Here is a 22,788-nt window from a genome sequence, read left to right as displayed (position 1 = left end):
ATGGTACAGCCACATCAAAGCACACTGTAAAGCAGCTATTAAAACAGAATAAGGTAATTCCTTATGTTCTGATAGTATTATAATAGGTAAACCATACATAATTCCATTTGTGCAAAAGGAAAGTATATCCATATGAATATATAGATATTTATATTTAGATCTTCCTCAACTTAGGAAATATCATAAGTCAAAAATACATTTAATATACCTAACCTACCAAACATAGCTTACCCTAGCCTGCCTTAAACATGCTGAGAACACTTACATCAGCCTTCAAAGCTGATTTTATAATAAAGTGTTGGCTATCTCACATAATTTATTGAATACTGCAATGAAAGTAAAGCACAGAATGGCTGCATGGATACAGCATGGTTATCAGTTTTACCCTTTTAATCTCGTGGCTGACTGCGGGCTGCAGCCTGCTGTCACTGCCCAGTAAGAGAGTATTGTACTGCATATTGCTAACCCAGGAAAAGATCAAAATTCAAACTTCAAAGTATGATTTCTACTGAATGTGTATCATCTTCACATCATTATTAAGTCGAAAAATCATTAAGTTGAACCATCCTAAGTCAGTAAACTGTCTCTCTCTATAATATGTTTAACATATTCATTGACAAATATATAACATATTCAAATAAAATATGTATTTAATATACATCATAAATTTAAATTATATATTTGTACACGTTAGTATTTAGATGGATAATTTTGGGGGGCGCCTATGTGGCTCAGTCAGTTAAGTGTCTGACTCTTGGTTTCAGCTCAGGTCATGATCTCTGGGTTCATGAGATCAAGCCCCGCGTTGGGCTCTATGCTGACAGTGCAGAGCCTGCTTGGGATTCTCTGTCTCTCTCTGCTTCTCTCCCACTAGTGTGTTCTCTCCCTCTCTTTCTCTCTCGAAATAAATAAATAAACATTAAAAGAAATAAATGGATAATTTTTGGAAGAGTACATAAAAACTGTTAACAGTGACAATCTCTCTGGAGAGTAGGACAGCAATGGGTAGAGTTAGCTGGACACCTTATTTATTACTTTAGACTTTTCTTTTACGGTGTCTATACTTTACTTTTATAATAAAAATTAGCTTTAAAAAACTTTAAGGAACAATAATAGATGTGTCTATTAAAGTATTTTAAAAGTACACAGAATAATATACTTAAAAAGAATTTTTTCTAGGCTCAACTAAAAAATACCTAGAGTGTAAAAAAGCCACGTTAAAAAAAAAAAATCAATCATTTGTATTTCAAATCAGTGCACTTTACTCAGACACATCTCATACAGAGATTCCAATAAAAAATAACTTAGTGAAAACATGTATTGGAGGTTCAAATGATGCAACAATAGCGATTGTTAAGTCACCTTAAATTCTTTTGAAACAAGATAAATGAGAAATCAACCAACTAGCAATTCAAGAAACAAGTGAAACATAAATAAGTAAGTTAATTAAACACATCACTTAAAAGTCAATACTGGTTTTAAAGTTTTATATTGAATACCTACAAATATTTTAATGCAGATGCTGACAGTTTTGATCCACTTATAGAATCTGTTCTGATTCTGCGACTTGCTAGATAATAGCCATGGATCATTCTTTCTGCCTCCAAACTGAATTCTACATTCAAATTCTTTGCAAAAGCCAGCAGCTAAATTAAAAATGTGAAAAATTTAAGAAATTCAAACTTTGTTATAGAATCTATAGTACAAAAATCCAAAGTTTGCATACTTTATTTACATCAAAGTTGATTAAATATCTGAGGCTGTCCCAAAGTCACTGAACACTTTAAATCATAGTCTTATACTTATAAATATTATTACAGTTTAGCCAGAATAATCTCTTCCTCCCTCTTAGTGCAGAAATGTTCTGTGCAATGTACTTGAATGACTATCAAGTCTTTGCTTCCAGTGGAAAAAAGGCTCACTCACCTCCTTTCTGTGGGAGAGAGGCTTCCCTCAACAGCTCATTTCCCTTTGAATAGCTTTAATTCTTTGACAATTTATTTCCTTATAACTTTCTCTCATGGGCCTTAGAGCTACTTGTTCTCCTTTTCCTTCCTTTTAAACACAAGTGATCACTAGCAATACGGAAGGCACTGTGTTAACTACTATGAAGGTAGGCCTTGGAGATTCCAATAAGCCTTCAACATAATGATTAGCACTATTTTTTCTGAACTTCGTGCTTTTATTCTTTCTGAGTGATTCCCAGTCCCTTAAATCCTTAATTCAGGGACATCATTTCCAGACTTTTCAACATCCTGGTTGTTTTCTGCTTTTTTCAACTCAGAATCAAAAGGAAAATTTAATCATAAGGTTGCTATTAACTATATTATATTTTAAATATAACTTTTTAAAGGATCTGTATATATCTTCTCTTCTTTATTCTCCTTACACTCCACAGTTCCCTCCAGACCTTCACAATTGGAAATTAATACCATTAATAATATCAGTAGCCTTCTCTAGGTTCTACCACATGGAGTCACAGTAATGTGCCACCTATCTCTGTCCTCAGGAAAGGACTTGCCCCAGCTACTGGAACTGCTGTCAGCATTGGTCTCCAGTCGTCAACTTCTTCAGGGAATGCCTCAGGACAGCCCATATCAAATGACTGACTGCAGCGGAAGTGGGGGCAGGTATTGTAAAAAAGTCCCTCTGTTTCTATCCAAAGCAGGACAATTCTGGTGGGTCTCTTTTAAGTCCAGAGCTCATTGTGGGGCTATCTTTGGGCCTGCGTCAGCAGCTTGACTACCTCCTCTGCCCAATCCTGCTCCTCTTCCCTTCCACAGGTATTGATAGAAGAGCTAGAGGAGCACTCCCTAATAAACAATGGCACACTAAACTCTCAGTCAGCCTCTTGGAGAGCCCAGGCAGTGACACACTCCATCCAATCTGTTTTGTGTAATGGACAGTTTTATCTTCTGGAGAAATCATTTTCGGTGTTTCACAAGCCTAGTAAAGTCCAACTGTTCTCTATAGTCTGATGAATCAGCTATAAAATCTTTGGCCGGAGCTTCAAGGCTTATTGTAAATTTGCCAAATAGTAATCCCAATGACTCTACAATAAAATTTTTGCTCCAGTCAGTTATGTCTTCTCATAGTTTTCCATGTATATTCATTTCTACTTTTATATCTTTGCTCCTACTTTTAATTCTGTTTAGAATGCCCATCCTTCCTGTCATTTAAATCATACCTTTCCTTAAGGACTAAAGTCTCACCTCCTTGCAGTCTTCCCAATTCTTGCATTCTACTTGATATCTTCCTTCCTGAATTCCTAAAGTACTTATAGTTAGCACCACCCAGCTTAGCACTTAAATTGTCCCTTAATGGTTTCATATATTTTGTTTATATCTCAATTAAATGATAAACTATTTAAAGAAGAAACTTTATTTTTTTGTGAGAATATAAAAGAGTGAAATAGGTTAATATATATAAAATATTCAGTAAATACCTAATTAATAAATTCCAAGGGTTTGTTGTTGTTGTTGTTTTTCAGGGAAAAACTGGGCAAAAATTTCTCTGGGTCATTAATATATGTAGATATAGATATAGATATAGATATAGATATAGATATAGATATAGATATAGGTATAGATATAGATATAGTACCCTAATTCCTAGAGACTACTACTTTTTTCTTATATACTAAAACAAACAAAAAGAGCTACTTTATCATAAATATTGTTCTTTTTCTATTCCACGTCAATAAACAATGTTCATAATTCAGTTTTAAGTCCACCTCACTTTTCAACCTTTTACCCATGCAATCTGCCTACAAAGAAGGCAGGTATGAACAAAATTGTTAATGACTCATAGATTCCCACTCCCAATATTCCCTGCCTTTTACCTATCCTACCCAGATACTTTAACTCTAGTGTGGATAGATTTCTGAATAGTTAATATTAAAAAGGCTTCACTTGTAAATACTTGTATACCTTTAATAGCTGTAAAAATCATTACTGAATTTACATCATCTACTCTCAGGTTCTCTGAACATGCTGCACATTTCCATGTCAGGACATTGAAATGGGTTAGTGAGTCATGACAGGTATTCTCTAAAGTCAGAACTCTGAAGGCATTTACATAAAGTAAATCCTTTTGAATAGTCTGTAAAATGTAAATAACTGTATACCTATACAGCCTCTCATCATAATTTTCTATAGAAATATTCTGTTGGTTTTCTTTTTATTGAGAAGTTTTAAAGCCATGTGGATAGTGGTGCAAATAATTAACATTTTAATATTTATGTCTTTACACAGTTTTTAATCTAATTATAATCTTAAATATTTTCTATGCAATGTCCTTAAAATATTTAAAAGCGAAAGGGACTTGGAATAAAATAATTCTAAATAAATAAAATTGGATGCTGAAAGTGAGTTCTATTTAAATTGAGAAACCTTAGCACATGTATTCTTGGTAATCATTTCTTCTACCTCTACCTTTTCAAAATCTTCAGTTGTGAACTTCTTAGAAGCTACATAAAGGAGCTCTTCAGGATCGATGGCTTTCTTTAAAGTGTGTTGCACAGTAGAAATAAGTGGGTAGCAAGAAGATGATTCATTGCAGTTAATCAATAATCCAAACGCCTCTACAAGATTAGCTGGAATCAAACTGCAATCCTACATCAAATGAAAATGTAAAAGGCAAACATGAAACTCTGGCATTTCCACAAACACTTTAGATTATTATAAATTAAATACTGTTTATAATTATTTATATTATTAATATATGTATATTATAATATGTTATATACCTATTATTTTTACTTCATTATTTGACATTATTAATTGTTATTTAAAGTGTTTCCTGAATAGCATGGGAACTTACTATGACCAATTTTTAATGCTCTTTATTAATTTCTTACACATTATTCACTAAAGCCTACTCTACTGCCTATTCAATAATAATTTCTAGTAAACAGACACCTGCTTTGCATGACTAAAAAAAATGAAAATTTTCAGACAATTGCACTGTTATTTAGTTCTAGTACCTGATTAAGGGTAGAAATGGGTTAACAACAAAACATTAAGAACAACAAAACATTAAGATTAAAATCTGTGATTAAATTCCATAAACAACATTCTAAAAATAAAAAATACATATACCTTACCATCCGACCAATGAGAGTGTTGGTTTTCTGCATATTTCTCCTTGAAGATGAATCCATATCAACAAAAGACCAAAAACTGCACTGAACTGGAAAAGTCATTTGTTGATTAATATCATCCCCAAACTTCTTTCCTGGGATGTATACTGTGATGCTTCTGCTTTCCACAACTAAGTAAAAAGACATTGCCCATTTGTTATTTCAGTTTATTTTGGTCTATATGTCTATAAATAACTAACAAATATTATTTTTAATAAGAAATACTATTATATAGAATTTTACTGTCTAACTGTGGGACAGTAAAGACACAAGTAAATTTGGTTGTTTTATAAGATATGGCTTAATTGGAGGATCTAATAAAAAGAATAAGGCAAGAGGGGTGCCTCAGTCAGTTAAGCATTTGGCTCTTGATTTTGGCTCAGGTCATACATGGTCTCATGGTTCGTGTGTTTGAGCCCCATGGTCGGGCTCTGTACTGGCAGTGCAAAACCTGCTTGGGATTCTCTGTCTTTCTCTCTCTCTGCCTCTCTCCTGCTTGCTCTCTATCTCTCTCTCTCAAAATAAATAAGTAAACATTTATTAGACTTTAAAAAAAAAACAAGGCAAGAAAAATATTTGAAAGTTTATGTGTCCCATGACTTGATGAGAACAGCAGTCCAAAGCATGTAGCTAGAATTATGGTCAGTGTCTGGGTAGTATAGGCAGAGGGTTAAGACACTGGTTATATTAGTGCAGGCTTATAAAGGGGGCTGAAATTAAGCAATATTCTTTTATGTGGAAAAAAAAGGATATCTATATGAGAGTGAAAGAGAATAAGATTGATAGAGAATATAAACTACAATGACTAGGGGGAAATATATCTCAAATTCAACATGCTAAAAACCAAATTCATCATTTTTCCTTCTCAAATGGCTCTGTGTGCATTATTTGCAATTAGAGGAATCACTATCCAACTACTTAAAACCCAAACAAACAAAAAAAATCTAGAAACAACATAGTTTCCTTTTTATCTTTCCTTCATCCCTTATAACCATTAAACCTATGGATTCAATCCTAGGATGCCATATTCCAAATATTTCTCAAATTAAACTTCTCTTTATTCATGATAAGAGAGTCTTTTCTTTATATTTATCTTTCTCTTGGGTCATAAGGTAAATACATATTTAACTCTATAGAAACTGCCAGAGCAGTTTTCAAAATGGTTGCACTATGTTATACTTTCACATACAGTATATAAGAATTCCAGTTTTTCCATATCCTTGGTAACATCTGTTTTCAGTCTTTTTAATTTTTGCCATTCTAGTAGCCAGGGCCAGTTACTTAATTTTTTTTTAATGTTTTATTATCCAAAGTTGAGATAGAGGGAGAAAGAGCGTGAGCAGGGGAGAGGCAGAGAGAGAGGGAGACACAGAATCTGAAGCAGGCTCCAGGCTCTGAGCTGTCAGCACAGAGCCTGAAGTGGGGCTTGAACTCACAAACCATGAGATCATGCCCTGGGCTGAAATCGGACACTTAACTGACTGAGCCACCCAGGCACCCCCAGGGCCAGTTACTTAATATGTGGGGCCTAGGGTAAACTAAAAATCTGGGCTCCTTAATCAAAATGCTAATTAAGAGTACTAATATAAAAAGCTTTTTCCTTTAAAAATATTTTATTACTTATGAAATGTAATAGGACTGATGTGGAGAATTTAGAACCATTATGCTTTACTCGTAAGAATATAAAATTGCACAGCCACTGTGGAAAACAGTTTGGTGATTTCTCATAAAGCTACACATAGAATTACCTTATGACCCAGCAATTCCACTTTTAAGTATACACCCAAGAGGTGAAAGTAGGGACTCAAACAGATACTTGGACTCATGTTCACAGCAACATTATTCACAATAGCCAAAAGGCAGAAACAACCTAAGTTTCTCTCAACTAATGAATGAATTTTTTTAACAAGTGGTATATACATAAAATGGGATATGATTCAGCAATAAGAAGAAAAGAGATTCTTAAATAGACAAATCCATAAAGACAGAAAGTAGAACAGAGGTTACCAATGGCTGGAGGTACAGGGGAATAGGGTTATTGTTCAATGGGTACAGAGTTTCTGTTAGGGATTATGAAAAGTTCTGGAAATGGATAGTGGTATTAATTACATAACATTATGAATGTACTTAATGCCACTGAATTGTACACTTAAAAATGGTTAAAATGGTACATTTTATGTTATGTGTATTTCACCATAGAGGGGAACTCCTTCAACTTGAAAAAGAACATCTACAAAAAACCTACAGCTAACTTCATATTTAATGGTAACAAAACTCAAAGCTTTCCTGCTAAGACCAGAAACAAGTCAAGGATGTCTCCTTTCACCACTGTTTTTCAGCATCAGAGCTGAAGTCCTAATTAATACACTAAGACAAGACAAGAAAAGAAATCTCGCCCAATACAAATTCACATGTTAGGACAACTGAGAGAAAAATTAAAACAGTGAATTTTCATATTAAATTCCTTTCTTTATTAATACAGGTAAAATGAGAAGTGCCATTTAATATAATTTCTCAGTTCCTAAAATGTGTACAATATGATCCTAACTATTAAGTAATTCCTTGACACTGATGAGACTATAAGTTAAACAGGTGATGGAATGCAAGCTGGTACAGCCCCTCTGGAAAACAGTATGGAGGTTTCTCAAAAAACTAAAAATAGAACTACCGAAAGACCCAGCAATTGCACTACTAGGTATTTATCCAAGGGATACAGGTATGCTGTTTCTTAAATTTTTTTTTTTTAACATTTATTTATTTTTGAGACAGAGAGAGACAGAGCATGAACAGGGGAGGGTCAGAGAGAGGGAGACACAGAATCTGAAACAGGCTCCAGGCTCCGAGCTGTCAGCACAGAGCCCGATGCGGGGCCCGAACTCACGGACCGCGAGATCATGACCTGAGCCAAAGTCGGCCGCTTAACCGACTGAGCCACCCAGGTCCCCAGGTATGCTGTTTCAAAGGGACACATGCACCCCAATGTTTATAGCAGCACTATGAACAATAGCCAAAGGATGGAAAGAGCCCAAATGTCCATCGATGGATGAATAGATAAAGAAGATATGGTATATATACTCGGCAATCAAAAAGAATGAAATCTTGCCATTTGCAACTATGTGGATGGAACTGGATGGTGTTATGCTAAGTGAAATTAGAGAAAGACAAAAATCATACGACTTCACTCATATGAGGACTTTAAGAGACAAAACAGATGAACATAAGGGAAGGGAAACAAAAAATAATATAAAAACAGGGAGGGGGACAAAACAGAAGAGACTCATAAATATGGAGAACAAACAGAGGGTTACTGGAGGGGTTTTGGGAAGGGGGGATGGGCTAAATGGGTAAGGGATTAAGGAATCTACTCCTGAAATCATTGTTGCACTATATGCTAACTAATTTGGAAGTAAATTAAAAAAAAAAAAAAAGGCCAATTCATCAACAAAAATTTTTTAAAAAGTTAAACAGGTGAAAATTAATTCAAAAAAAATATTGTTTACCTGATTGAAGCTGTTCTAGTTTATCTTTTTTGTGTGAAGCCAAGTCTCCTATAAAGCAGATACCACCTTTAGCTAGCAAAGCACTGCCAGCTTGAATACTAACTGCTCCAGTTCCATACTTATTCCTGGATAGAGTAGGAAAAATTTCAGTAGAGACTGGATGACGTATGCCACGAGGCACAAGTTTTATACTAAAATTCAAAAGCCTAGGAAAAAATAAATCATTCATTACTATTATTTACTACTTGATTTTCAGAAGTCATAATGTATAACAGCTACACAATTAAATTTGATTCAGTATTTAGTAAGGAACTTTTTCTTTTTTTGAAGACTTTATTTCTAAGTAATCTTTACACCCAACATGGGACTTGAACTCACAACCCCAAGATCAAGAGTTGCATGCTCTACCAACTGAGCCATCCAGGTACCCCACCCCTAGTGAACACTTTTGTTAGGGATAAAACCACTTTTGAGAGTTGGTCCTTAATTTGGAAAGCTCACAGCCTAGCAAAGGAGACATAAACAAAAAACTAAAACACAATGTGATAAGTACTAAAATAATATCATGAGAACATCCATATCAGAGTATTATTTCTTTCAGGAAGGAAGTTAGAGAAAGGTACAAAGAGATGACATTTGATCTGGGCCTTCCTCTTTACGGATTGCTTTCTCTTGTTTATTCAGAACGTTTGCATTTAGGCTTGCCAATAGCCCATCACGACTATTCCTGCTGCCTATATATCATGGTAACTCTTGATACATCTTCTTGTTTTCTAATTTCTTTGCCAATTGCCTGAGCCTCTTAATTTCTCAAATTTAAATTCTAAGAAAGGATGATGATTATTTTAAGCTTAGCTTTCAAATCTGATGCCACAGAAATCATAGCTCATTGGTGAAATCAACTATGATAAATAGACACAGACATATAGTACAAAAGGGTGAAGTAGTATTCCTTAAATGTGAATAGGTTATGTGGGGTAATGGGTTCTACTTACATAAATGGGTTAGAAAAAAGCTTAGGGCAGAAAGCTGCCACCATGAGGCAAAAAGCACCCAAAGTTAGCTATCGAGATACTGTAATGGGAGCACTAGTAACTTGTTATATCACCTGCAGGAAATTACTTTCCATCTGGTACCAATGTACCTTAATCACAAACTCCACTTGCCCCCCAGACCCTTTGCTTCTTACACACACAAGTTCATGATTACTGTCTGATTGTTTTCTCCACGTTCATCACATGTGTAAGATCTTGTTTTCTTCACATTCCTCACATGGGTAATATCTTGTGAGCTCAATAAATACAGAGATAAAACCCCTATTTGGGGCTCTTGTCTCCTCCTGGACATTAGCCTCCCTCATATTCAATTTTGCATCCGCTCTCTTGCTGGACAAGAGAGAACTCCAGACTCATAGTCTGCAATAAAGTTGATATAAAGTTTCTAGTGTATATGCCATTCCAAGGAATTTGGATGTTGGTTTGTAAAATGGGGGAATGAGATTTAGAAAGAAACTTTTGCAAGCCTGTAGAGCAGTGTTTTTCAACCTTAGCTTACATTAAAATCACCTGGGGAAATTTAAAAAATTCTAATGTCAAGCCCCAGCCCAAACCATGAAATTAGAATTCTTGGGGTGAGCCAGTCATAAATATATATATTTTTTACTTCTCCCAGGTAATTCTAATATGCAGGCAGGCTCAGAACCTAGTTATATAGAAAAATGGGCCTCAAACTTGTCTACACATTGGAATCTAATGAGGAACTTTTAAAAATACTGATAGAAGGTTATATAATGTAAGGTCAAAATACAAAAATCAATTATATTTCTATATTCACAGAAAATATTTGAAGAATGAAATTAATAAAACACTACCATTTTTAATAGTATCAATATTTTCAAATATTTAGAAATAACTTTAGCAAAATGTATGTATGACCTTTATAAAACATTGCTGAGAGAAATTAAGGGGGATTTAAATAAATGGAGATACACATAGATTAAAAGATTCAACACTGTTATGATTTAAATTCTCCCTAAAATTGATTTATAAGTTAAATGCAGTTCCAACAAAAATCTTTAATGGGCTTTTTTGGAGGGTAGGTGAGTAGTATTAACCTCTGGATTCTAAACTTTATAAGAAAATGCAGGATTCTCAACTTTCTAAGAAAATGCAAAGGACCTAAAATAATGAAAAAGAATCTTGAAAATGAAGAATAAAGTTGCACCACTTGATTCAAAACTTTACATAGAGCTACAATAATCAAGAATTATGATATTGGCATAATTATAGACAAATGGGTCAAAATAACAGATAAGAGTTCAAATAGATTTATACCCAATTCAATTTTATACCTAGTTTATACCCACTTCAACTGATTTTCAACAATGGTACCAAAGCAGTTCAATGGGGAAGGGAATTCTTCTCAACAAATGGTATGGGAAGACTGGATAAATGCATAGAAAAAAAACATTAACCTTGACTCCTACCTCACACCATATACAAAAATTAATTTATGATGTATAAAAGACAATATAAAAGCTAAAACTATAATACTTCTAGGAGAAAATATAAAAGACTATCTTCATGACCTTAGGGTAGTCAAAGATTTCTTAGATAGAATCCAGAAAACACTAAACTTAAAAAAAAACAATAAATTGAATTTCAACAAAACAAAAAAGTCTGCTCATCAAAGACATTTTTAAGAAAAAAATACTAGTTTTAGATTGAAAGAAAATTTTCATGGCACATATATGTGACAAAGGACATGCATCTAGAACAACCCCACTTAAAAGTGAGCAAAAGACTTGAACAGACACTTCATAAAAGAAGATATATGAGCAGCCAATAACCACATAGAAAAAAATTCAGATCAGTAGTCATCAGGGAAATGAAAATTACAACCATAATGTGATACCATTTCATATGCACCAGAATGGCTAAAGTGAGAAAAGACTGACACCACCAAGATGTTGGTGATGATAGAAACAACTGGAACCTTACGTTGTTAGTAGGAATGTAAAATGGTATAATCACTCTGGAAAACTGTTTGGCAGTTTCTTATAAAGTTAAATATATACTTATCTAATGACATAGCAATTCCATTCCTAGGTATTTATGAAAGATAATGAAAACATAGATCCACAAAAAGGCCTGTAGAGGAATGTTTACAGCAGATTCATTTATAATAGTCAAAACATGCAAAACCCAATGTCCATCACTAGGAGAATGGATAAACATATTCTGCTATATTTATGTAATCTGCTGTATTTATGTAATCATAAATAATCATCAATAAAAACAATGAGCTACTGATACACACAACTGGGTCAACCTCAAATACATATAGAGTGAAAGAGACTAGTCTCAAGAGAGGCATTGTATGATTCCATTTTTATGAAGTTCAAGAACAGGAAAATTGACCTTGGTTACAGAAATTATGTATGTAGATAGGAATTGATTGAAGGAACTTTCTGAGGTGATGGAAATGTTCTATATCTTACTGTGGTGGTGGTTATAGCAATATATATACTTATCAAAACTCATTGAATTATATACTTAAGATCTGATTATTTACTGATTATTTAGTTATAAATTTTAACTAATAAATAAAAAACCTCAAATCTCTTGTACTACCCCAAATACCATAGGAAAAGTCAAAGGTTAATGACAAACAGGAAAAGGCACAAAGGCATTAATTTATAGGAGGTATCACAAATCATTTAGAAATAAGCAATAGAAAAGGTGACAATGGTCAAGGAGGTTTATAGAAAAATAATAAAAATGTTTAACAAGCTCTTGGGGTGCCTGGGTGGCAGTCAGTTAAGCGTCTGACTCTTGAATTCAGCTCAGGTCTTGATCTTAGGGTCATGTCCTGCATTGGGCTCCACGATGAGTGTGAAGCCTACTTTAAAAAAAAAAAGAGTTTACAAGCTCTAAATAATGCTAAAACTTTTTTTTTTAATTTATTTTTAAGCAATCTCTACACCCAATGTGAGGCTTGAACTCAACCCCAAGATAAAGAGTTGCACACTCCACCAACTGAGCCAGCCAGGTGCCCCACTAAAACTTACTTCTAATTTAAAAAATGCCATTCAAAGTCAAATACCATTTTCTACCCATCAGATTTAAAAGTTTGACCATACCCAGTGTTGGTGAGGCTGTGAGGAAAGAAATACTCTCATGCTCATCAGTGGAGGATTAAATTGGTGCAATCTGTAGCAATTAGTACCACATTTACATTGAAATTTAATTAATTTGCTAAAATTAAATTTTAGCAAAACATCATCTGTCCAACAAACTTAATTTGCATTTTTTTAATTTTAAATTCTATAAATTTGTTTTTGCTTTACAAATGCATCCAAGGTATTAATACAAGAAGCTTATTCCTAGCTTTTTGAACATGTAAGTAACTTTAAAAATGGTACTTGCTAGTGGGGAGCTCCAAAATGCTGAGTAGAAGCTTATTCCAAAGTTAGGGTGATAGTCCCAGAACAGTAATTTTGGTACTTTTCACAGCCTTATTTTGGCACAGTGAATCAGTACTATTGAATGGAATCTTGTAGAAAAATAAGACAATGGTTTGTTGGTTCTTGGGTGGGGTGGGGGGGGAGATTACTTTCAAATGAAAATAAAGTACAAAAGCGAATGTTGAGTTAGGGAATTGAGGAAAAGGAAAAGGAAGTCTGTGAAGGATATATTTATTTGTAAAGGTGTGAGTGGGAAAATTGGTTGAAACTTTTGAGTGGTTAAATCCTGAAAATATTGAAAGCAAATATCCAATTTATTAATTCCTGTGTTTAAAGTTTTGAACTCCATTAATAAAAGTTTATTTAAATATTTATACTGCCCAGATAATTCTAAACATTTGTCTTATAATAATGCTCATGGAAAGGATTTATACAATTAAATGTGTGACCAATTTATAATTTGAAAACATCCATGTCACATATTTTACCTGTCTACAAGTAGAGTATCACTTGTCATGATTAAAATATCCAGGCAATCTTTCAGTTCCTTGTTACGGTCACTTGTCTGTACTAGACTCATCAGCAAACATAGCTTGAGCAAATTGTAAGTCCCAGGAGGAACAATTTGTGATGCAAAGATATTGGCAAGTATCGCTGTAAATTTCCAGCATGAGCTGGAAGTCAAAGAGAGGAGATACCTAAAATTGTCGCTTATTCCTGAAGGAACTGAAAGTAAACATATATTAAAAAGGGTTTTAAAATAAGAAAATGACATTATAGATATCTAATCCCATTTATCAAAAATATTACCAAATTGTAGCTCTTCTAGCGATGCCATATTCAAATTCTTATAATATTAAATTATGATTAAAGGTCACTCTGGTCTCTCAATTTTATCTCAGGGAATGTAATAAAATGAAACAGTTACCCCATGTGTCCACATAAATTGGCTGTGGGATACATGCAAATCCCTCATTCTTCTCCTTTTAAGACCTATGTAAACCAAGCCAGATCATGGGGCACCTGTATTGCAGTGTTTGCTTCTATATGTTTGAAATAATATCATCTTTAGTGAGGGCTAACCAGCAGAAGGGGAAATTTTTGAATGTTGTTGTTAAAAGGGAAGATTTAGGGTGCCTGGGTGGCTCAGTTGATTAAGTATCCAACTCTTGGTTTTGGCTCAGGTCATGATCTCACAGTTTGCAGAGTTTAAGCCCCGTATCAGGCTCCATGCTGGCAATGCAAAGCCTGCATGGGATATTCTCTCTCTCTCTCTCTCTCTCTCTCTCTCTCTCTCTCTTTCTCTCTCTCTCTCTCTCTTCTCTGCCTTCCCCTGCTCACTTCCTCTCTCAAAACAAATAAATAAAAATACACAAATAAAAGGGAAGATTTATTCTCCACTACTTTGAAAGCACTGCACTGTACTATACTGTAACATTCTAGATCTTTTCTACTCCCTTACTCTGTCCAGCTCCTGAAATGAGCCTTTTAATCCACTTAATCATTGAGAAGAATTGCTATGCATGCATAAGCCAGTTCCTTTCTCCTAACTCTTGGGCTGCCATCATAGAGCAATGATTTCTTCTATTCATCCATGGCCATGGACCGAGGGAAGCCTACCTTAGTGTAGCTATTGCCACATTTGGGTGGTTAAATCTGCCTACTTCTGGAATGCAACATGAGAAAAAACACTTTCTCACCTACATATAAGTCCTGTTCTCCTACCAAATCAATAAATCTGGGAATACTTCACAGAAGAAAATATTTTAAATGTCACTAAAATATCTATTGTCCATTAGTGCTTTCTTTGTTCAATATTTTTATTTTTCTAAGAAGCTTTTCTCTTCAAGACAAGCAGAGGTATCTAGAATCTAATTGCATTTATTATTTTTTAAATTTTTATTTATTTATTTAGATATTTATTTATTTATTTTGACAGAGAGGGCAAGCATGCACATGAGCAGGAGAGAGGCAGAAAGAGAAGGAAAGAGAGAATCCCAAGCAGGTTCCTTGCTGTCAGTACAGAGCCTGACTTGGGGCTTGATCTCACGAACTGTGGATCATGACCTGAGACAAAATCAAAGTTGAACAGTTAACTGACTGAACCACCCAGTCTCCACTATTTTTTTATCTTAAAGAGGGAAAGAGAATACAAATGAGTGAGACAGGCAGAGGGGGAGAGAGAATCCCAATCAGGCTCTGTGCTATCACCACAGAGCCCGGTGCTGGGTTAGATCCTATGACCCTTGGATCACGGCCTGAGGCAAAATCCTGAGTTGGATGCTCAACCAACTGAGCCACCAGGTGCCCCAAACAGATTTTATTTATTTATTTACTTACTTACTTACTTATTTTCCTTGAGAGAGAGGGTAAGGCACACACACATGCATGAGTGTGAGCAGGGGAAGGGCAGAGAGAAAAGGACAGAGAACCTTAAGCAGGTTCCATGCCCAGTGCAGAGCCTGAGGGGCCAGATCTCACAACCATGAGATCATTACCTGAGCCAAAATTGAGAGTTCATGCTTAACCGATTGAGCCATCAGGTGCCCCTAGGATCTACTTGCGTTTAACTCAACTTGGGCCTCTATTATTGCAGACGATTATCTAGTGATTCATAAATAAATAAATAAATAAATAAATAAATAAATAAATAAACAAACAAATAAATCTAAAATCTAAAATCTAAAATCTAAAATCTAAAATCTAAATCTATTCAAGATTTAACCAGTCCTTCCTGAACATTTAAATATTTATATGCCAAGTTAAAAGAGTAGGTCTGCTCTCCTCTTTTACTTAATGCTTGTTTGTGTTGGCGTTGTTAAAGGAAATTACTCGTAATAAAGGTGATATTTTGGCCCCCATCTGCCTTTCTCTTTTGTCTTATTTCTTGATTGGTTCAGAACTCAGATGAGGAATAGGATGCTATTTTATTGGGTTCTTTTTCTCAGACAACAAGTTACTTAACATTGCCTTAGCTAGAAAATAAAAGGTGGGGTGAAAAACCTTTTGGTGAATCTCAAACTCCTGACATATGGACACAATTTTCTCATTGCTAATCATGAAAAAAATCAAAATAAAGTTTAGGCAAAAAAAGGAGTCCTTCCTCTGGGCAAGGGTCTATATTATCACATTTTCTTTCTTTCATAGCCTTTATTATCTGTAATCATCTTATTGATTAGTTTATAGGTTTATTCACTATCTACCATATGATTAAGAGAAGGAACCTTGATTGTCCTGATTACAACTATATCTCTAGAGCTTAAAAGAGTGCCCAACAATACTTATTTCCTGAAAAAATACTTATTTCCTGAACACAAGGACTTAAATTTAATTATTTTTTAAATATGATACTAATAATTTCCTTACCTTCTGGATTACAAGAAATGATACTGTTTGCCTCTATACAGACAGCAGTTTGTGAAGTTCTTACACAGGTTGGAATTCCAATAATTTTATACTCATTTCCTATATTCATTTTACTCACAGATTCATCTAAAATTATTAAACACAAAAGAAAATATGTATTCACTAAATGAAACTTGTACGTGATCAAATGGTTCAATGATCTAGAACTAGTAACAATTCAGTAGTTGAGTTAGTTGTATTTACTTTTGTTTAGTATAATATCTATATAGAGTGGCACTAATAATGTAAATTGAGGCAATTTTATTGCTAATAAATTTTGATATTTATAGGCAATGATGAATTAACTTCAAGAAGCATGAGACATAGCAATTAGATAGTCTCCTATAATACAATGAAAGGAAAAACAAGATCATTCTATTTAAGATGAAATATCTTTGCATTAAATGACAAGAAATGTTAATAAAAATGATCTTATAAGTAATAATTTAATTTGGGAAGAAAATAATTTTAAAAGGTTTATTTCACCGTCTATGATATAGGCAAGGTATGTTACATACATCATCTAATTATAAAATGTTAGATATTATTATTCCACTTTGTATATAAAGAAACTGAGAAATTAAGTGATTTGCAGAAGGCATTTACTAAATGGTAAGTAGCAGACTGAAATTCACATCTAGGTCTGCTTATCTCCTTGCACTATGCTAGGTTTCCCTTCTCATACCTACAGATTGTGCAATGCTTTTGCACAAATTCAAAATTTATCTTACAAACATACACTAAAAATCTTGATCCTCCATTAAACGGAAGTTGGGTGGTTATAAAGCTATGAAAAAAAAGGACTTATAAGGAGGAACAAGATTAGCTTCTCTCTGTGAAGAAGATCAAACATTGATCTTCTCCATCATTTTTTTTCTCCTCTCTCTCTTACTCTCTCTACCCTTTTGGTGGGGGGGGGGGTAGTTTCAGAGAGCATATTGGTGTACCCTGTAGACTGGAAGGGAAGAATCAGGCTTGAAAATTGGGAAAATAAAAACTGCAAACCAAACAACCAAACCAAACCAAACAACCAACCCAAAAAAAACAAAAACAAAAACAAAACCAACTAACTGAAGGATACAGAATGAATTACAAGGGGAAAATAAAAGCAAACAATTTTTCAACTGTTCCATGGAATCATAGAGTTTGGTCGATGTATCCTGAGGTCAAGGAAAGGTCATGAGAAAAACAAGGAGATCAGGAAGTCTTGGTATTTCATCTAATATCAACCCCAAAAGGCCTGTTGTTATTAATTTAATCTCTAAAAATTCATTTAGGTTCCATGAAAGAGTTTATCTAAAGAAAGGGTTTTCTACTAAAATATAAGTTGGATAGCCACTTATATTTATACACTGTATGGTTTGTATATGGTATTTAACACAATTAAGTAGATAAAAGCATAGACTTTGAAGCTGGAAGGCCGGAATTTGAATCATGGCTCTGCCATGTACTAGCTATATGACTCTGGATAAGTAACTTCTCTGTGCCTCAGTTTCCAAATTGTAAAATTGAGATAACAATAGAACTTACTTGATAGGGTTACAACTAAATGAGTTAAAATATGTAACAGTGCCTGGCACACAGTAACTGCTATATAAAAATGAACCATTATCATCTGGGCTTACATACCTGCTTCATCCTTGTCAGGCCATGGTGGAAAGAGTTCTTGTTTGAGTCTCTACTTTCCTAACTCTTGAGTTTCCTATACACGGTTGACATCTAAGCTCTCTCTTTCCAAACAGTTTAATTCCTCAAATTTCAACCCAAGAAAGGAGGCTGAGCCTCACCCTCATTTTCACTTGTTCTGGCTTTTCAGTGAAGAGCCATCTCTTTCCTGGGTGACTGACACTGATGATTTTCTCCATGGCAGACTCAGTCTACTCACAGGTCTCTACTCATGAAGTTCTCAACAATTAATCATATGTCACTGCTTGTTCATTATTTTTAAGTTTATTTATTTATTTTTGAAAGAGAGAGAGAGGGAGGGGTAGAGAAAGAATCTGAAGCAGGCTCCACAATGTCAATGCTGAGCCAAAGTGGGGCTCAAACTCACAAACTATAAGATCATGATCTGAGTCGAAGTCAGATGCTTAACTGACTGAGCCACCCAGGCACCCTCATTCATTTTTAAACAAATATTTATTAAGTTTTTACTATGTGCAGTAAAAAAAAAATAACAGAAAACAAAAAACTATGTCCTTACCTTCATGAAGTTTACATTCTAAAAGAACCCCAATATTTACATAAGACACAACATAGAATAATGGGAGGTCTTTACCATAAGTAATTGTGTCCCTGAGACTTAGCACAGTGCCTGGGACATAGAAGGTGCTAATATCTTTTTAAGTAAATAATGTATGAATCAATGAATAATTAATATATTAGCAAAATATAACTCTTTAAAACACTCTCAAAAAGACCTATGATTCTTAAGCTATAGAAGTACCAATTTATGTCATAAACAATAGTCATAAACATAAAATAGTCATAAACAAACATAAATATAATAAACATAAACAATAGTCATAAACAATAGTCTTACATTTTTTAGTAATTTGCTTTTAGATCACACAAAACTTACTTACCCCTTAGAAAAATTGTAAGAGATTGATACCTAAATGGCTGGTTATTGGAATATCCTTGAAAAGCATGAAGTGCCTTTGCTGTGATTATTTCAACTATCTGTTTATCTTAAGGCAAATAGCAAAAAAAAGAATTAGGTATTTGAATACACATTCTATTTAATTTCCACATTAAGATATAAAACACTATTTTAAAACTTATAATTGCAAAATGTAAATGCATTTTTACCACCAAGTACTCTAAATTTTCTGTCTTCTTGAAGTGAAGATGAACACAGATTACACAAAAAGTCATTTCTTACTGTTGCAGATTCAGTAGCACCAGGCACGTGCACTCTTATATACTCAAATCCTAAAAGTAAACAAAGGAAAGCTAAATTTACTTTTAGATTTAGCTATCCATTTTCAATCCTTTAAAATTAATCTAACTCAAAGTATAATTAACTCAATTTTGCACATGGGTTCCTGAGAAGTTCAATTAACATTTATTGCATGGCTCTTTCTTGGCAGGTACTGTGTTAAGGCACTGGTGATATGGATACATAAACACACAGTTTCAAAAGGCAGCAATAAGAAACAGATAATTTCAATATGTAGTTTTCATTTGGACTGTCCAGAGAGAAGAGAGAATGGCATCCAACCCAATGATAAGTGGAGATGAATGGAAAAGATGTCCTGAGAAGGACTGAACTGAAGTTAAGGCAAAGGTCTGAGAGAGGACACTACATGGAGAGGAAACAGCATGAACAAACAGTCATAAAACAATGTGTGAAAACAAGTACTTCAGTAATCCAAGAGCACTGTTAAACTGTGGGAAAAAAGAGGGGAAGAGAGAATGTACTTCAAGATCATGCAAAATAAACGTACAAACATAAGACAACAAGTTTTATTCCATTCTTTCTACTCTATGAATGTTTCATAACTAATGATAAACCTGATTTAGGATTAAACAATAATTGCTTGGTATTTTGATTTTACATTTTTATATCTACCTTTCGACAGAGGGCATGCTTCATCTGAACAAAGAAATCTTGCACCTTGTGTATACTTGGTTACAGTTGTCATTGCAATCACAATACCTTGCATCATATAAAATCTTTGAGATGCATAATCAAGTGGAAATTCACAAAGATCAAGACTATAACTTCGCAGAGGAGGTAAATGTGTTAACTTCAGCACTATATTAATCTAATAAGAATGTAAAAAATGGTATTAATAAAATTGCAGATCTAATTGCACTTGCATTACATTATAGTAAGTATATTTGTGGAGTAAATCAAATAAATGATTTGTTAGTGTTATTAGGAAACAAAATGTAAGCATAAGAAAAAAGATTTAAATATAAAATTAAAGATGCAAAACCCTTAAATCTTACATTTTAATTGGAAATATCATTATGAACTCATTATTTTTATTTAAAACCACACATTTCCTGACTATATCCATCAAAAAGACCTGTAAAAGAATGACAACCCAATAGTAATGAACTCTTCTAGTGCCCAGATTGTGATCTCTTAAATACAATTTCTCACCAAAAGGAACCTAAGCTGCTTAAGAGAAATGGCTGACTCCAGGTCTGGGGTGGAAAATATACCAGATGGACCTGCTGTATCTCCTTGTGCCAGAAACCAAGGGAATTACAAAAAACTAAAACATGGGATCTGTCAAAAGGACATAAAAGCCAGCTTTAAGGGACTCCCAGTGACCAAAGGTAGGGTAAAATAAACATCAAAAGGAATGACAAAGATTCATTGAAATATATCAGATATATTTTAAATATATTAAATACATCAGATATATTAATGTATCAGATGTCAGATATATTTTAAATTCATGAATTTTTCATAATAAAAAAATAAAAAACAAAACCCAAAAAATTACTGGTCATCATTAGAGGCTCACAAAATAATGATTTCAACTCATTATTCTCTGAAAACTTATAAATGGAAAGAACCAACCATTTATTCTGCCTTTCTGGTACAAAGTATATTTCAGGGTAACCAAATAGTTCATGAGAGAAAACTTCTGTTATAGAATAATTTCAGTTAATAAGTTCAGAAAGGTTGCTAAAATTAGAAAAAAATCACAACTTTGCAACTTTAATAAAATAATGGATTCTAGGCAATGGTCATCAGTGGCTGCAAAAACTATTAGGTGGAAGTTGATGGGAGACTGTATACTGAAGAGATCAGACTGACATCACCCAAACCTACTAATCAATTGTGGGATTACTAAAAGTGGACAACAGAGAGTGTATTTCTCCTAATGTAACACAATATGAAATACATGGCACTAAATATGATGTATTCTTGTCAAAATGAGTTGAATCTGAATTTAAGCAAGTTTTAAGAGCAAATTCCCTTTTTCCAGAAAAATGGGGTACGGGAGAGTAAGTTAAATGACACAAGAACATGGGGCACCTAGGTGGCTTGGTCAGTTGAGTGTTCGACTTTCGCTAAGATCATGATCTCATGGTTTGTGAGTTTGAGCCCTGCGTTAGGCTCTGTACTGACAGCTCAGAGCCTGGAGCCTACTTCGGATTCTGTGTGTGTGCCTCTTTCTCTGCCTCTCCCTGCCTCATGCTCTGTCTCTGTCTCTCAAAAATAAACATTAAAAAAATTTTTTAAATGCCACAAAACATAATCAGACAAATCCAGATTATGAGACATTGTACAGGACAATTATCTAGGTTTTTCAAAATTCCAATGGTATAAGAAGGAAGGGGGAGGAAATTGCTCTAGATTAAAAAGGATTTAATAAGATATAAAAACCAATTATAATGTGTAGACCTTGTTTTGATACTGATTTGAACAAATAAATTGTGAGACACTCTTGAGAGCCCAATTGGGTAAATTTAAATATAGACTGGATATTAGATGATACCAAAAAATCATTGTTATTTTGTAAAGGGTCATAGTGACATTGCGGTTATATAAGAAAAATGTCCACAATTTTTAGAGGTTGATAGTAAAGTATGTAGGTGGGACATAAGGATGTCTGGGATTTGCTTTAAAATATTTTGGGGAAAAGATGATGCAGGTATGGCAATATATTACAAACTATTAGATCTGACTGACAGATAATATGGAGGTTCACAGTATTACTCTCTTTATTTTAGGGTATGTTTGAAATGTTTTATTATAAAAATATTTAATGTTATAAGTGATAATACAGGAAATAAAGATGTGTTTTTAAGATGGTCTATTGAATCTGAAAGAAATGTAGTACTTTTTATTTTTTTTTTTAATTTTTTTTTTCAACGTTTATTTATTTTTGGGACAGAGAGAGACAGAGCATGAACGGGGGAGGGACAGAGAGAGAGGGAGACACAGAATCGGAAACAGGCTCCAGGCTCTGAGCCATCAGCCCAGAGCCTGACGCGGGGCTCGAACTCCCGGACCGCGAGATCGTGACCTGGCTGAAGTCGGACGCTTAAACGACTGCGCCACCCAGGCGCCCCTGTAGTACTTTTTAAAATAAACAAAATATTGTTTATTATTTAAAAATAATAAATAAAATATGAATAAACAAAATTGAATATAAAATATTTATTTACAAGTAACATTCAAACTATTTTACCTTGGTTTTCTTTGTTAAATTTAACGAAAACTTACTTGAGCTTCAGTCTGTAATTGTCCAATTAGTGAAAGAGTCTTAACAGCAATAAAACAGACCTGTAATTTCAAACAAACAAAG

General features: G+C 33.9%; 1 protein-coding gene and 1 long non-coding RNA gene across 7 annotated transcripts in view; one reads left to right on the top strand and one right to left on the bottom strand.

The window, feature by feature from the left end:
• The window catches only part of MCMDC2 (minichromosome maintenance domain containing 2), a 53,482-nt gene that overhangs the window by 15,265 nt on the left and 15,429 nt on the right, over nt 1–22,788 (bottom strand). For 4 of the 6 annotated variants that reach the window (XM_045049824.1, XM_023248515.2, XM_045049825.1 and 1 more), the window contains exons 4-13: nt 22,707–22,766; nt 20,085–20,280; nt 19,322–19,444; nt 19,096–19,200; nt 16,472–16,597; nt 13,594–13,831; nt 8,641–8,846; nt 5,105–5,271; nt 4,434–4,613; nt 1,504–1,646 (exon numbers count right to left, since the gene is read on the bottom strand). In XM_045049824.1, the coding sequence (XP_044905759.1) occupies nt 1,504–1,646; nt 4,434–4,613; nt 5,105–5,271; nt 8,641–8,846; nt 13,594–13,831; nt 16,472–16,597; nt 19,096–19,200; nt 19,322–19,444; nt 20,085–20,280; nt 22,707–22,766 (1,544 nt within the window). The remainder of the gene's footprint in view (nt 1–1,503; nt 1,647–4,433; nt 4,614–5,104; nt 5,272–8,640; nt 8,847–13,593; nt 13,832–16,471; nt 16,598–19,095; nt 19,201–19,321; nt 19,445–20,084; nt 20,281–22,706; nt 22,767–22,788) is intronic. The other 2 variants (XM_045049826.1, XM_045049827.1) reach the window with 2 other exon arrangements.
• On the top strand, nt 1,342–19,967 carry LOC102900565. The gene is made up of 3 exons (XR_442346.4): nt 1,342–1,437; nt 2,510–2,630; nt 19,603–19,967. It is a non-coding gene; the product is annotated as an uncharacterized LOC102900565 (long non-coding RNA).

This window comes from Felis catus, chromosome F2, assembly GCF_018350175.1.
Source record: "Felis catus isolate Fca126 chromosome F2, F.catus_Fca126_mat1.0, whole genome shotgun sequence".
NCBI lineage: Eukaryota > Metazoa > Chordata > Mammalia > Carnivora > Felidae > Felis > Felis catus.
Note: the sequence above shows the minus strand (reverse complement) of the source record. Positions and strands in the feature narration are given on the sequence as shown.